The sequence below is a fragment of the Apostichopus japonicus genome, chromosome 18 (assembly GCF_037975245.1).
Source record: "Apostichopus japonicus isolate 1M-3 chromosome 18, ASM3797524v1, whole genome shotgun sequence".
Classification (NCBI taxonomy): domain Eukaryota; kingdom Metazoa; phylum Echinodermata; class Holothuroidea; order Aspidochirotida; family Stichopodidae; genus Apostichopus; species Apostichopus japonicus.
In genome coordinates, this window is record NC_092578.1 from 18,440,321 (window position 1) to 18,456,124 (window position 15,804).

A 15,804-nucleotide genomic window follows, 5' to 3' on the forward strand; every position below is an offset into this window, starting at 1 on the left:
CCTGTTTTTGGACTTTGAATTGTCAATACCTTCATAAACACGTATATAGAGATATTTACAATCCGCGCTATAGTAGTTGATGCATCGCTATCTGATTACACGGGCACATAAAAAACGTTTCAAAGTACATAAAGTCTGAAACAGTTTTGAGTTAGCCTATATCAGCTTATATAGTTTCTATATACTTGTTGGATTTTGTTTACATTATATTTGCGTACATACAGTTATAGAATTTCGACGTATGCACTACAGCTCTATACCTGACAGTGAATAACAACTTTGTTGACATTTAAGTGTCATGTTGCGTCATACTGCCAGAAACGTGTGCAGGCGGAATATTACAATTTCATAACAATAATGGTATAAGTTTAGGCAGACAGAGATATACCCTAGCTGTATATACACGAACTTTGAACTGTTCTCGATAATCTGTCTGTGTACATAATATGCTAAAGCTGGGTTTTCTTATATCTTATATGAAGTCAATAACGGAGGACAAACCATACGTAAATCGTGGGTTGAGTTTTATAAGGAAGTATAAAACCTCCTCATACGGTATATGCTAGGGCCTTGGGGTTTCCCCATTGGCGAATGAGATTGCATTCATAATTCGATCTAAGATACGCTTAGGGAATAGAACACCTACCTTTGCTGGTTTGAATACAATCAAAGGATTACGAAGATACACACCCCAAGGGTTATTCTTCGACGTGTAAAGAAAAGCGAACATTTTAATATTATGGCAGAAAAAGAGACTTTCTTGACAGTCAGAAGAAGCTGATCTTTAACAAATTTTACAATGCAGGTGCAGTATGTATGACTATAACGTTTTAAATTATATCTTCGTTTCTGAGCTATAATCGATGTTTCTTCAATATTATTTGCTATATATTTATGGAATGGTTCTTATCATACGTCATAACAAAGTATACAAATTTGAAGTTGCGGAGCTTATGTAAGGGGTCATCATACCCCTGTAACTATATAGTGAAAGGAAATATGTATATATGTATATAGGGTTTAATATATATTCACATGATATATCTTTTTCTGATTATATTGTGTTGATCCTTACCTTACGATTACCTTACCTCAGTTTGGGTAATAGGTAATTATCACAACTATGTAAAGATAATCATTTTTGGCCAACAATTTGTCCTTGGCGGATGCATTCAACGTCAATATTTCACTAAAAGTTAATTACAGTAACTAAGAATCATACTACGTAACATTACGGTGGTCGCTACCCCACCCCCCCCCCACCCCCACATCTCTCTCTCTCTCTCTCTCCCTCCTACTCGTTCTCCTTAAAATGATCACGAACATTTAAATTAACCCGCATTAACAACGGAGATTCCGTGTACAGATAAAAATTTGTAGCATTTGTAGTAATTATTCATATATGCATCAAAAGCCCTCGTTGAAGGTGGAAACCCCCACGTTCAACATTAACTAAATCATTGACGATTTCGGAGTGTTCTGTATTTGAGATGATAAAACTGATTATTATTATTATTATTATTATTATTATGATAATGAACGTTATATCAATTCTGACTTTGCCAGTTGTAGGAACGCAAGGGCTCGTCAGATGTGTCCTAAAGATTTTGATTTTTGCAACTTTCGAAATTGTGGCAATGACATTCGACTGAAAAAATCTCGAGTGAATTGAAAGCAGATTATTTGGCGTCTTTTCTCTCTATTTGTTATATTATGCTGCTATATTGAGTAAATCAAAACCTATCGTTTTAAATCTAACGTTGTCTTAGACTATCCATGTAAAACATTATTTTGACGAGTAGACATTTGTGGAGTTTGCGGCTAAACACGCCGAGACAATTTCCCACAGCACAAAAGTATGATTATTTGGAAGTAAATCACTTTATTATTTAGCTCACTGGCTCTGTTTTGTGTGTTATAATGTGTGAGAACGTAAAGTAAACATACGCCTGTTGTCACAAATTCACTATCACATCATGATGTTACCATGACTGCGTTACATTACTGCGTTACACCAAGTTTAAAATGTGCAATTTTCCACGAATCTTTTTTTTCAATTATTATTATTATTATTATTATTATCATCATTATTATTATCATCATTATTATTATTATTATCATCATTATTATTCATAAGTGTCTATAATCCAAACCAATGTAAAAGTGATAACAACAGCCTCATAATTCTACACTATTAATTGGCAATGTTTAATTGAACATTTATTCATGACTATAGTTTAATAGTTACTCATAAACATGGCGGATAATTCATAAATATATCTGAATTATAACTATAGCAATCATAGAAGGAATTACGTTTACTAATATTTTAAGAAACTACCTTCGAATAAACACCCAAAATGGATGCATCGCACAAGTTATAAACTTTACTTCAGTAATTCACGGATGCCTCAGCTCTCGTCCGTATACGTGATCGTGTAGTATACCTATAGTAACAGACTACACCAAGTTGATGTGTTCACTTTTCCACGCGTTTCTGTTACATATTGTTGCCTTATGGTTGCCAAACTTCCCCCATTTAACTTCTTTATAAGGTAACATCATTTATATGAAACTATATGAGTCCATAACAAATCGTGTCATCACTTAGCTGTATTTCTTTATACAATCAAATAAGTCCGTTTTCTACGACGTATTAGGACTACGAATCTATAATTTACAATAATGTTCATTATACGCTTCGGTATTCTTTACTGTTGTCAGTTTAAATGCCGTAATGTGATTGGCTACTCACGTTCGATTAGACTTCATTAAATTTTCCGAGGACTAACTGTTCTTGCGTGCATTCATAGGTCTTGTCGTCTGAAATTTCCTGTCTACTTGTTAGGGAGGGGACATAATTTGTCGCCGCCTCATTTCGACGGAGAAGGAGAAAAAAAAACGACAATTCCTCTCAATAATTTTTCCTTCACAGATTCATAAGCACGGTAACCATCGCTGGATAGGAAAGTTTCGCAAATACGCCAAATCAGTAAGTGCTCTTTGTTTTACTTTACTTTTACATTTTTTTTTTCTGTAAGCGGAATGAACATTGATATTCATTGTTTCTGCGTTAATTTGGATATAAATTTCGTTAACTATCTGCTGCTTATATTTAAGTGTTATACTTTACGGGAAGTATTAATGAAAATTGCATAAATTGAATTGAATTATGTAAATTCTGCATTTTCTCAAATTTTGACAAATTTTTCATTAATGACGTTTAAATTTGCGATAAAAATCACAGCGGACAACAAACAAAGAAACATTATTATTATATTATAAGACAATCGGGTCTCGGGTAATTATTGAATATTTATAGTGTCGGAGATTGTTTCATATGCATGATCGCGTGATCTCTATTTTACTCTCATTAGGCTACTCAAAACATGTTGACAATTTTTACTTATAACGGATCGATTCAGTAATACTGTACGGTCATAAAGGGCATAATTAATTGCCATTCAGTCTAAACGACGTGATTCGCAGAATACCGTTAAATTACTTTTGTTTGAGATCTAACACCTGTTAACCCTCCTTTATTTGTTATTGGTGGTTGTCCTCTTAACATTTGAACATTGCCCATATTTGCGGGAATCATGGATATCAAATGTAAATAAAAAAAAATGTATTATATTATCGAAATTAGATGACTGTATGTCACGATTGATTTCATATCGTTTTGAAAATCTTCCAGTAACTACAAATAGCTAAGGCTCCACCCCACCCCCTCCCCCTCCCCTCCCTCCACCTATAGCGGTGTCACAATTTACCATTGAAATGGAATTAAGTATAGGCCTAAACTAACAATAATTAATAAGAGTAATTAAAGTTTATGTAAACATCCAGTTACGTGGTAAAGGCAATACCTTGTCTTAAGTCAACATATTCCAGCCGATTCACACAGAGATTACAGTAGCTATACTGTAAACCTTAAAACTTTGTACCACAGTAAAAACTGAATTGTGCTGATAAATATGATAAATCGGTAGCATGTGCTATAAGGATTACAGTAGGAACTGCTGATATGTGTAATCCCAACAAATGCATCAAACTGGATTTGTTATGGATAACACATAGCCTCAGTTCTTACTGTAATCCTAACAGCACATGCTACCGATTAATAGCACGATCCAGTTTTTAATTTGGTACATATTTTACGATTCACACTAGTAACTGTGTTCTCTGTGTAAATCGGGTGCCTATTCACACAGAGGTTACAGTCTTTTTACTACTGTAAAGCTGAGAAAGTTTAGTCCCACTATGTATGTATGTATTTTAGATCCTCCTGCAAGCAGGAACTCGCGAAGAAGCCATCATTGGCTTATCAAAGCCGCAAGCTGACCAAAGTCAGTCTCTTAGATTCATATTTAACGTCCACGATTATGAATTGTCAATTTTCAATAAGTCTGTAACTGGACGACATACATTAATCTTGGAGTGACTCGAACTCGGGTCCTTATGATTGAAAGGCACCGGCGTTAGCCACTGAGCTAACACTCCACGGTAAAACTGGTCTTCTCTGTGTGTATCGGGTATACGTAAGCTACATGAAAAAATGCAGTGGTTTTTCGAAGCTGTAAAACACCGGTTTGTTGACAGTGCTAGCCCTACGACCATATATCATTTCTTAAGTAAACGCACTGCTCTTTTAGAACGTTAGCATCCATGCACGATTTTTAATTTGGTACATATTTTACGATTTACACTGTGTTCTCTGTGTAAATCGGGTGCCTATTCATTGTGCTGATAAATATGATAAATCGGTAGCATGTGCTATAAGGATTACAGTAAGAACTGCTGATATGTGTAATCCCAACAAATGCATCAAACTGGATTTGTTATGGATAACACATAGCCTTAGTTCTTACTGTAATCCTAACAGCACATGCTACCGATTAATAGCACGATCCAGTTTTTAATTTGGTACATATTTTACGATTTACACTAGTAACTGTGTTCTCTATGTAAATCGGGTGCCTATTCACACAGAGGTTACAGTCTTTAACTACTGTAAATATGACAAAGTTTAGTGCCACAGTATGTATGTATGTATTTTAGATCCTCCTGCAAGCAGGAACTCGCGAAGAAGCCATCATTGGCTTATCAAGAGCCGCAAGCTGACCGAAGTCAGTCTCTTAGATTCATATTGAACGTCCACGATTATGAATTGTCAATTTTCAATAACTCTGTAACTGGACGACATACATTAATCTTGGAGTGACTCGAACTCGGGTCCTTATGATTGAAAGGCACCGGCGTTAACCACTGAGCTAACACTCCACGGTAAAAATGGTCTTGTCTGTGTGTATCGGGTATACGTAAGCTACATAAAAAAAAGGCAATGGGTTTTTCGCAGCTGAAAAACACCGGTTTGTTGACAATACTAGCCCTACGACCATATATCATTTCTTAAGTAAACGCACTGCTCTTTTATAACGTTAGCAAACATGCACGATTATTATTCGAACTGAGACAGCAGTTGATCAAAGCAAGACATTACGTTTGCACTAGCTGGTTATCAACAAATTAATTATTAATTAGTAAGTTAGTAGTGATACCAAAATTCGAAAGTGAACATTTTGTGGCTCAGACAACTTTGTGCATAAATTCAGAATCACACATAAAAAGCCCAAATCATAATTTTTCAAACGTCAGCCATTTCCGTCATTATCTTGAAACCAAAGCTAGACCAACCAAGCTAATGTACTGCATTAGTATGACATGAAAGCATCAATAATATGGAAGATTTTTAGAAAAGATTACGCAAAAAGCCGTGCCAAGCATCAATATATGTTTCTTATATATAATATTGTCAACACAATTAACATACCGAGCAGTTGAGAAGCTCTTTGAGATGTAAGGCTTGGTTCATAAAAACCAGAAAAATCATTTAATCTTAGTATTGTATTTGGGCTCTTTATATATTTTTGTTTTCTTCTGTTGTTTATCCTTTATGAATATTTCATAACAATCGTATATGTCAAAATAACTTGTCAAGAGAAAGCTGGCCGTGATATTATCAGCAAAGTTTGAAAGAACGAAGATTGAAATTGAACAATAGAATCTCCACCAACTGTAAAATTAGAAAGGTCAGTTACTATAGAGCACAGGAAGGCGTAAACTCCCCAGAGAATTGGCTCGATTCCAGATTAAGCCAATATTTTTTTTTGTTTTTTTTGTTTTTGCGTTTAGTTTTGCTTTTAGAAATGTATATACATTAAAAATTTATTTCAAGCTGGAGCTTAACACGTGGAATTATAAAATATGGAATATTTGACGGCAAAATGTATAACGGTGTCAACAACAAACAACCATAACGTGACTTATTGATGTAACCATCAGCCAACATTTGCAGTTTCCTATTATAATTGTTATTTTTTTATATTATTTTTTATATCTATTTGATATAGCACACCAGATGAAACGACTTCGACCTCTAATTAAGTTACCACACGGTTTGTTGAAAGAATCTCTCATCTTTTAATTCAATTACTCTTTCGCTCAATTGGTTTTGTTTTATCATCGTCGTGCCTAACTAGGTTGTTACGAGCTCGTCAGAGGTACGGAAATGAATAAGAATTATCGAATTATGGTTTACGCCACATTTGGCGCCTAACAATGTAACAAGAAAAGACTGCTTTTTATGACCGCAGTTTACCCAAATAGTCACTTCTGCGCAATCTACTTAACCTGAGTGGTTCTAGAACTTGTCTTCGCTATATATCTTGTATGATTGATAACACTATATGTACCCTATCGTACTTTGACATGCAACATCAAACGTATTCCTCCCTGAGATAATTGTGAACGGCCGTTGCATCTTAAATGGGCAGTCCTTTATATATCTACATATATCGTGTTTATTTAATAGTGATATAGGAATATCAGTTAATGGTGAAACAGTTTTGAAAACATTGTCGTATATTCACTGAGATTGAAGGAAAGAATTGCGAACACATTTTTTAGCACAGACGTTATATACTGATGGTAAAATTTCCTGGTACCTATTGCCTGTATTTAACGTTGAATTTTATATGTATGCTTAACCCTAACATGAAACATACGCACTTTAATCCATTAGTTCGGTCCACTAAGCTGACACCAGGGGTCGAGAACGGTTCATTAGACAAACAATATGGAACATATTTATTTTATCCATAAATGTCTAGCTACTTTGGGGGAAGTCAGGTGGTTGTAATTTGTAATAACATGACAAGATCTCTTATAGACACATTTCGAGATCTCCACATAGCTGCATGTGAATGGTTTGGGAAAAGAGTGAGTGACATTAAAAGCCTTATCAGCATTCAAACCACCTCTTGAATTGATAAAATGTGTTATGTTTAATGTCCCCTATATGTTGCCATGCATGATAACATCGCATTTACTATCACAGAGTGATCTCTAAGGGGAATTCCGTAGTGGAATATTATCAAGGATGATGTTGCCGTATATTTTGTAGGTTCGTCACGAGTTTGCTTGTTGTTTAAGCAAAAACAAACCGACGCAAAGATTATTATGGGAAAAACATGCCCAAACCTGATGAACTAGAATATCTTAAAGATGAAAAGAGGGAACTATATTTTATTGACTTTTTTGCTTCAATGCCGTACTTACGGCTGTTAGAATTACGTTCCAAGTGCCATCATGAATGTTGAAGTATCCCATAGGGGGAAAACCCATCCGTTTCGTCGTTTTACACAAGAAGACCAAAAGTTTCCTTAACTCCATTCCAAAATATTTATGGAAACAGGAACTTCCTCAATCCTCTCGATAATTTAATTGGTTTCAGTTAATGAGCCTCCAATCAATACTATAATGGTTAGATTTGTTTAATCATTGACGATAACAGCTCAAAGCTTCAAGATACGAATGACTTTTAATTACATTACCAGGTTCAAGTAGGACGAGCAATTCCAAGTACCTACAATGTTACAGCAATGTTAACTGTGATAGGCTGTCCCTAGTCTCATTTATATTCATTATGATGTCATTTCTTAACTTATCCAAATTAAAAAGAAATTCGACCTTTGGGAGAAATCAAAGCTGTTTTTAACACGAGATATTACTTAACCGTAGCTCAGTTAAAAACGTTGCGATATTCGTGTATGTCTCTCAATGTATATAGGTGTGTATAGCAGTAATAATGGTTAATCCTAACCAGCCGCTTTCACTGATTTTTCGAACAAGGAGAAACTGCCAAAGACATAGCCTATACATTTGCCCTCAGAAACATGCAGTTTTTTTCATAACTTTGATCATGGCAGGCCGACCATTTTGTTCAAATCAGGAGACTTAAATTACAAGGAATAAAAACAAAATAAGGATTTAAAAAAAAAACCTAAATGCAATGTGACCTTAGCTTCCCGTCGGTGGGAATAGTTTTGCAAATTCAGACGACCAGATAAAACAGCAAGGGTGTTGTAAATCAAATGTTTCATCAGTGGTTTTTTTACTCTTTTATATCAAAATCGTGGAATCAGATACAGGCACAATTTCCATCGCAGAAACAAAAAGTAAGTAACCAGAAAGAAAAAGAAAAAGCTGGATTAATTCGCAAATATTGCTCGATCATATCGTCGTGTTTTTGTTAATTCCCCAGAAGAGAACAATTCACAAGTCATCTTAACCTTTTAATGTAATGCGATATCAGATTGATGAAGAAAAAAAAACTTATTGTTTTATTTAATCGATCAATCAATGTAAAATTGAATGTCATACATGATACAAGGGATATTCACCAAAGTTTGAAACTTGTTTTAAGAAAGCTAAGAACAAGAATAAGTTCTTTTGTTCTTTCCTTTTACAAAATGTCTACAGCCGATAAAAAAACAAATGTCACACTGTCTTATAAAGGTTGTTGACAATCTAGAGATCCCAATTAATTTTTGAGGCCAGACGTCTTTATAAACTCGGATATCGCCTTAGGTCTGCCTAGACTTCTTTCACTGCGACTTAACAGAAATGATATTCATTTGGGGGACCGCCCCTTGTTCGAGCCCCCCCCCCCCCATTCCTGTGGCTAGTTCGCGCTCATGTAAGGAATTAAGAATAAAAAATAGTTTTGGGGGTATTTGATATATTGTCATGGCTACAGTTTTTTCTCGGGTAATGGCAGGGTTGCATTTAAAAAACCTTTAGGTATATTAAAGAATCCTTCACGAACTGTTGGACAACGGTTACTAAAGAGAGTGGGTGAAAATTAGAGTAAAACACAAGGTGACAAGGTCGTTGTCCTGGAAAGGAGATAAAACATTAAATGCTTGTGATTCTCTTCGCGTACACAGATATACAAATCGCCTGAGGCAAAGTTTTGTTTAGTCATTAGTTAAGCTTAAGATTTTCGTTTATGGGATTTTATTATTGCATGGTTACGCGAAATTTCCCGGCTTGATCTGAAGTTCTTTTTACGAAAGACAAATACTGTATTCCTAATTTTGTTTGATGGAGTACCTAACTTAGCCTAACCTAACATGCTGAGTGTAATAAGAATTAGAGTAGAATGCTGTAGTCGTTTTGTTACTAATTGTTAACCAAGGGCAAATATGAGTCGCTACCGGCTCTTGTGATTATTTTCAAGTTGGACGAAAACAACTTGAAAAACTTGGGACACGTGCTGTTTAGCATTCTTCGAGCCTGTGAATGGATAGCGAGTTAAGTGCATTATGTACTCAGCGGCTATACATTCCTGCAGAGCACTAAAGCTTAAATAGAAACATGCGGAACCGAACAAATGACTGGTTTTATCCTCAGAGTTATGAACACTCCCACAACCACACAAGACTGTCCCTTTAAAAAAGCATGCTATTTCCTTGTTTCTGTCAAAATTTCGAACATATTCTTAAAATAGTATAATTTGTCAGTTTCCAGAAGAAACAAACAAATTCGGTTAGTTATGTGCATACGGCTCCAAAAGAATGATTAACTGTACTACGCGGTCGTACATAGAGCTCGACGGTTTCATTTTTAATTTCTAAAAGGATGTGATGGTACAACTTTCTATAATAATTAATTTCAAAACATTTCTTAAAACTGTCAACTAAAGGAATGCATACTAGGCTATGCCAAATGGGTTAATTTTAGTCTGTAACAAAATATATGGACCATAATTATATACAGACCTTGCACGATTGTGTTGCAATATAAGGACAGATTACTGAGTAACAAATGAACGTGTTGCTTATTTGGTTTTACGTGTCCTTGTATTTTGCAATTTTTCTTATTTTGTTGTGATAACCTTATAGTACTTAACCTTTATATTATGTTCGTTGACATTTTCCGATCTTCTATATTAACGTCCCTCCCTGTCAGTCCTTTACATCATTGATATTATCAGAGCAGAGGTGGGAGGAGGGCCACTTGGGACGCCATCATCATCTTTGGTTCAACATTTTCATCAAGAAGCTATCTTAAGTAGATAGGCCTATATATAGTGCTATTAGATCACGTTGAATGAGTTTATCTTATTGGGGATGGCCTGTAAAGGCTGGTGCCCGTACAGGACAGAGTGCGGTTTTGATGTCATGTAGTCGCTGTTCCATCCATTCATCTGTCCATTCATCTGTCCATTCCTCCATCCATCCTTTCATCCATCCATCCATTCGTCCATTCTTACATTATCCATTCATTCATCCATTCATACATCCATTCATTCATCCATCCATACATCCATCCGATCATTACATCTCCTTCTCAACCGACCAATGAAAACGTCACTCCACTACCATGTGATTAAAGATAGACTTTGAAATCTAATTCAGACTTTTATTATACAAATTTTAACAAATATATGGGTAAGACAGATCGTATGGGGGGTGACTATGTTATATCGATTGCCTTTGTTAGCAATGAAAAGCAACAACTAAATTTCCCTATAGGCGTTTATACGATCTACTGCATTCAAATATATTCCTTCCTATATTATAGTAATATTTCATTTGTGATGATCACTTTCGATTGGGTACACTGTATCATGTATGATAGGATGAGAATGTACACACATCCCCAGTTACGTGTAGGCTGATGTCTTTTATAGTAGGATATAAGCTACATTTGAGTTTGTACTCACGAATTAGACAAAATGTTAAAATGGCTGACTCACCTGTCGAGGTATCAACAATCTAAACCAAATTATTAACATAGGATGGGGAAAAAAAGAGAACCCACATCTGGAATGTCATTTACATTTTGGGGTACTTTATTTTGATTTGAAATCCCCAAAAAAGAAGAACGTTTCCTTCTTTTTGTCTGTGAATTCGGTTTATAAAAGTTTACCATTGGAGACATATACGGTACTGAACGGCAAAATATCCCGATTTGAGTTTCGAAAGGTCTTCATTTATAACTTCCCTATCAGGATCCTGCCCTTTTTCACACTTCGAGGGAAAAGGGTATATCTGTCTCTTTTCTTTCTCAGGAGAGTTTGAAATGTAATGAAATTGATTCTTTTGATGTACAGGGTATACGTTGCCCAGCGAAGCTCCTCGTCACGGTAGGATGAATGTAATGCATTAAATATCACAATCCCTTCAAAGATAGGTAATCGAAGAAACCCATTTTTGACGAAGTTTAAAATTGCAACATATATTCAAAAATTAATAAGGTTCTCTGCTGTATGACTGTTAAGACCTTGACGCGACGGTGTGCATTGCTTTCAGTATCATATACCCATAGATATTATGTTATATGTTGATTTAAAAGGCCTTTCTTTCCTTGATTAACTCAGAATAGAGATAGTGGTGCAGTTGCGCTATGCTTTTATACAATTGTATTATCTGGCGTGCCAACGTATTGCGGTACATGTTCATGAAACAAATTGCAGATTATTGGTATTAAATTTTCGAATCAATTATTAAAAAATGCTAAATATAATTACACTAATACAAATTCCTAAAGTAAAGCCAATTATAGTGATAACAAGTAAGAATAAAAAGTATATAACATCGCGATGTTGTACCGGTCACAGTGTAATAAGTGATTCCATGTAATATCATTTTTGGTAACATACAAGCGCCATTGCCCTCATAAGATCAAATTCTATTGAATTATTTTGGGTACAATGTTTTCAATGGTTTAAACGAAATTTTGTCTATATAATTATTATTATATATATATATATATATATATATATATATATATATATATAATAACAATAATAATTATATAGACAAAATTTCGTGTAAACCATTTAAAACATCTATCTCTACATCTGCATCTACATATGAAAGAATAGTTTACTAGTGGTATTGTTATGTCGTTCGTCTCCGACAAAAACGTGCTTTCAACACCGTTTTGCTAAACTAAGTACGTGAGACTTAACTCATCGTGCTCGTCGTATATGGCGTGATTAATCTTTATAAGAGGCTGAAGATGGAAACTCACATATGGGACGACTCAAGATTAATACGCGGGCGCTTCTGACAATAGGCGATCTTGATAAACACACGTCTAGTTGATGTTTTGAATATATAACTCAACGTCAAATGTGAATGAATGCCACTCGAGGTGGTTGCACTAGGCCTGATTCAGCAGGTTAGGTCAAGAGAACAACTCTGACATTGTAGGTCTGCACCTACCTATATACTTTCCCAATACTCTAGTGTACGGTAATGTATAGATTGACTAACATAAGTATGTGTGCGTGTGGGAGTGTACTTGTGCGTGCCACAACGTTTCATGCCTCCTTCCTATACTATTTATGACAATCATATAATGTTTAGAACAACTGCTGTAGGCTTAGTTTATGTCACTGATCAGGATAGTTAGGTATACGTAACACTCTCTAGTCACATGTTGCGATAGGCTACATTTGGCGAAAGGACATGTCGTGCCACGCTTATTTGCTCATTTGCCACAAGAAATACGTCACTTTCCAAGGCCGCTAGAGAGCATATAGAAGAAGTTCTCAACTGACATGAACTACTACGCATGATAGCTGGTAGCTTGTATTATGACCCATACAAAGTTTATCACGATGGTTAGTTAGAGTTTGAGCTCGAAGTGGTGAAAGTTTAGCCTAGTACTCCTTCCTTCCCTCACACCACCCTTCCCTCAACCCATCTGCTAGCTCTCGCAACGGAATCTTCCTGTTTCACCCAGGTATTCTAAAGCACTTTAAATCACATTCAATCCTCTGGATGTTTAGACTTCCCAGTAGTGTATTTCTCAATTTAGCAATACCGCATAGGCGAACTTTGACATTTTCATCAAGCGATACATTAATTGCCATGAGTTGGCAACATTTGTTTTGGTATTAATACAATTTAAACAATGGAAATAAGGATATAGTTACATGAATAATGATAAAAAAACGACAAAACCTTATGAAGGTGAAAATACTTTACTGAAGAAATGAAATTTTCAGATGTAACAATCAACAGTTGTATACAGTGACTTGATGACTAAGACTTCTTTTATCCCTTCTGAGATGTGACTTAGACTGCCCGTGGGGGAGGGGGGGGGTGTCTGGGCATCTTTCAAAACGATTTATTTCCTTCCTTCCATCACTGCCTTCCTCTCTCTCCCCCCCCCAACCCCCTCTCTCTCTACACTTTCTTTCTTTCTTGATTTAATATACTATGTACTCTGCTCATAATATTCACTCTTTACGCAACATTAGTCATAAAAATGGGATATTCAACCCAAATGATTCGCTATAAGAACATAGCTCCCATAAAGCTTAATGCTCGACTTGTTAATGATGTGATGTCGATGACTCGATGTACTATCATAAACAAATAGTTCATGTTCTTTTACGGGTGAAGGGTACTTTTGTAATACAATGTATACATACTGCAATTGACTGCATTACTACAAATTATAAAAAAAAAAAGTTAAAAAACTAATAATTCTGATGAAACCAAACGAAACTTTGTTTCAAAATGCATGATTCTGCATATGGATCCTCGTATTAGCGTGACATTTGACCTTTTGGTTCTGTGATATATGTAATCAAAGATAGTTACACTATAACACCTCTCAGTGACTATAATCTATAGGTAAACCATCTACAAGTCTTGACGGTAATTTCATCTGTGCCACTCTGTTCCTTCTGAGAATGCGATGAACTTTACACAGGATGACTGAGCATTTACCATGCAGTTTTCAGTATAACGGAGCCAGGAAGGAACGAGCCAGTGCTTGAGAGAGGGGCGGACATGGGTGGCGGGTGGGGGGGGGATGTAGTGATAGAGAGCTAGTCGATAATCACATTTTCTTTTTTCGAAATTACTATAGTCTAAACTATAACCTGATTCATAAAGAAAGCAGTCGTGGAGTCACGAACGGGTATAGGCCTTAATCTTTTCATCCAAAATAAGTATATAAAAAAAGGAAAATTACTTCCTTTTTTCGACTACTTTTTCCATTAAATAAGTGAAACGAATGAGCAAGACCTATTTATTCGGATAATCACTCGTCACTCTCTCACCTCCCCCACCCCTTCCCCACCCTTCCCACAAACCATGGCTACAAATCTGACTCGAAATCTGAAAATACGATAAAACAGTTGAATTTCAATTGTTGCAAAAGACAAGCTATTTTGTCATCAATGTGAGTCTATGACATGACACCATGTTTGCTTTTAGTACAACATGTTAGAACTTCTACTATCAATACCTCGAAAAACGATGACGAATAAATGATCCCTGCAAATTCTAAAAGGTGGATAGACTCTGTTCTTTTATTTTAAGTTCCAAACCATTGCGACTAGGAAGTTAATTTCCTTTAAAATACAAACTCACTTTTGCTTATTAAATTTTCTAAAATATAAATGTTTATGTGCATATTAAAATATGAATAGACAGTCAACCCCCCCCCCTCCCCCCAATTTTGTTTTATTATTATTATGTTCCTGATACAACTGATGATTAGGATAACCAAGTTGGACCAATTATTCCATATGCTTATATTACTATAAACTGCAAGCCATGACAAAGTTATTTGCATTGATCATCGGGTTTGACTGACTCTCTCGAATCTTCCCTTGAGAAGTCAATGACCGTATTTACCTCAAGAAGGGAAAGGGTTTTAGATAAGGAAGGACTAATTTATCTGAATTTATCTGAATCTGTTGCATTACCATAACATGCGTTGTTGTATTTGAATATACATAAATATTTGTCAAGAACGGAGTCATTTTCCCAGCACCAATACAAATGAAGTAAATAAACCTTTTATCTCTCTCTCACTGTCTCGTTGTCAGTGACCAAGATAGTTGGCTCTTTGTCAAGTTTTGCTTGTCTTTTTGATAATATCGCTCGTTGAATTGTCTATGTTTAAAGCATTCTTTCCTCTCCTCGGGCGAACATACCCTTCTCTGGGGTACTATTTCTCCAGGATACATTAGTAATATCAAATGTTTGACTCGCAGTTTTTTTTACGGTAACGTTGTTAGATTAGCAATCGCTGAAAATTTAGTCATCCATGATATCGCTGTTGATCATAATGTTTATATTGACCCAAGGAATTTGATGAAAGTAGTCTAACGCATTGGGGCATTAGCTTCAGTTACATTGTTATTAGCGATTCGCGTATCTGTAAATGCCTACGATGAAAAGGGGTTAATCAGAAATTGGTTTGTGTAAACTTACGGGGATTCAACAACAACAACAAAAATGGTGTAAACATTTGAAAATTTACATCTCATGGTTATTTTAGTTTGAACCTCCAACAAAGAGAATTGCCGTTGATCCATGCAAACTACTATGGAATGAACGAGTACAGTGCTACACTTATTTTACTCAAGTCCTACATTGCTACACAAGTGGTACTCAAGTCCTTCTTGGCATTCCTACCATACAT

The 15,804-nt window shown here is 35.5% G+C and overlaps 1 protein-coding gene across 11 annotated transcripts in view; it reads left to right on the forward strand.

Annotated features, from left to right (window-relative positions):
* LOC139958657 (corticotropin-releasing factor receptor 2-like) overlaps positions 1 to 15,804 on the forward strand; it is a 186,622-nt gene that overhangs the window by 125,921 nt on the left and 44,897 nt on the right. For 7 of the 11 annotated variants that reach the window (XM_071955894.1, XM_071955897.1, XM_071955895.1 and 4 more), the window contains one exon: positions 2,936 to 2,992. The exons of 3 other annotated variants lie outside the window; for them this stretch is intronic. In XM_071955894.1, the coding sequence (XP_071811995.1) occupies positions 2,936 to 2,992 (57 nt within the window). Of the gene's footprint in view, positions 1 to 459; positions 806 to 2,935; positions 2,993 to 15,804 lie in introns of those variants that run through there. One more of the 11 variants, XM_071955902.1, reaches the window with a different exon arrangement.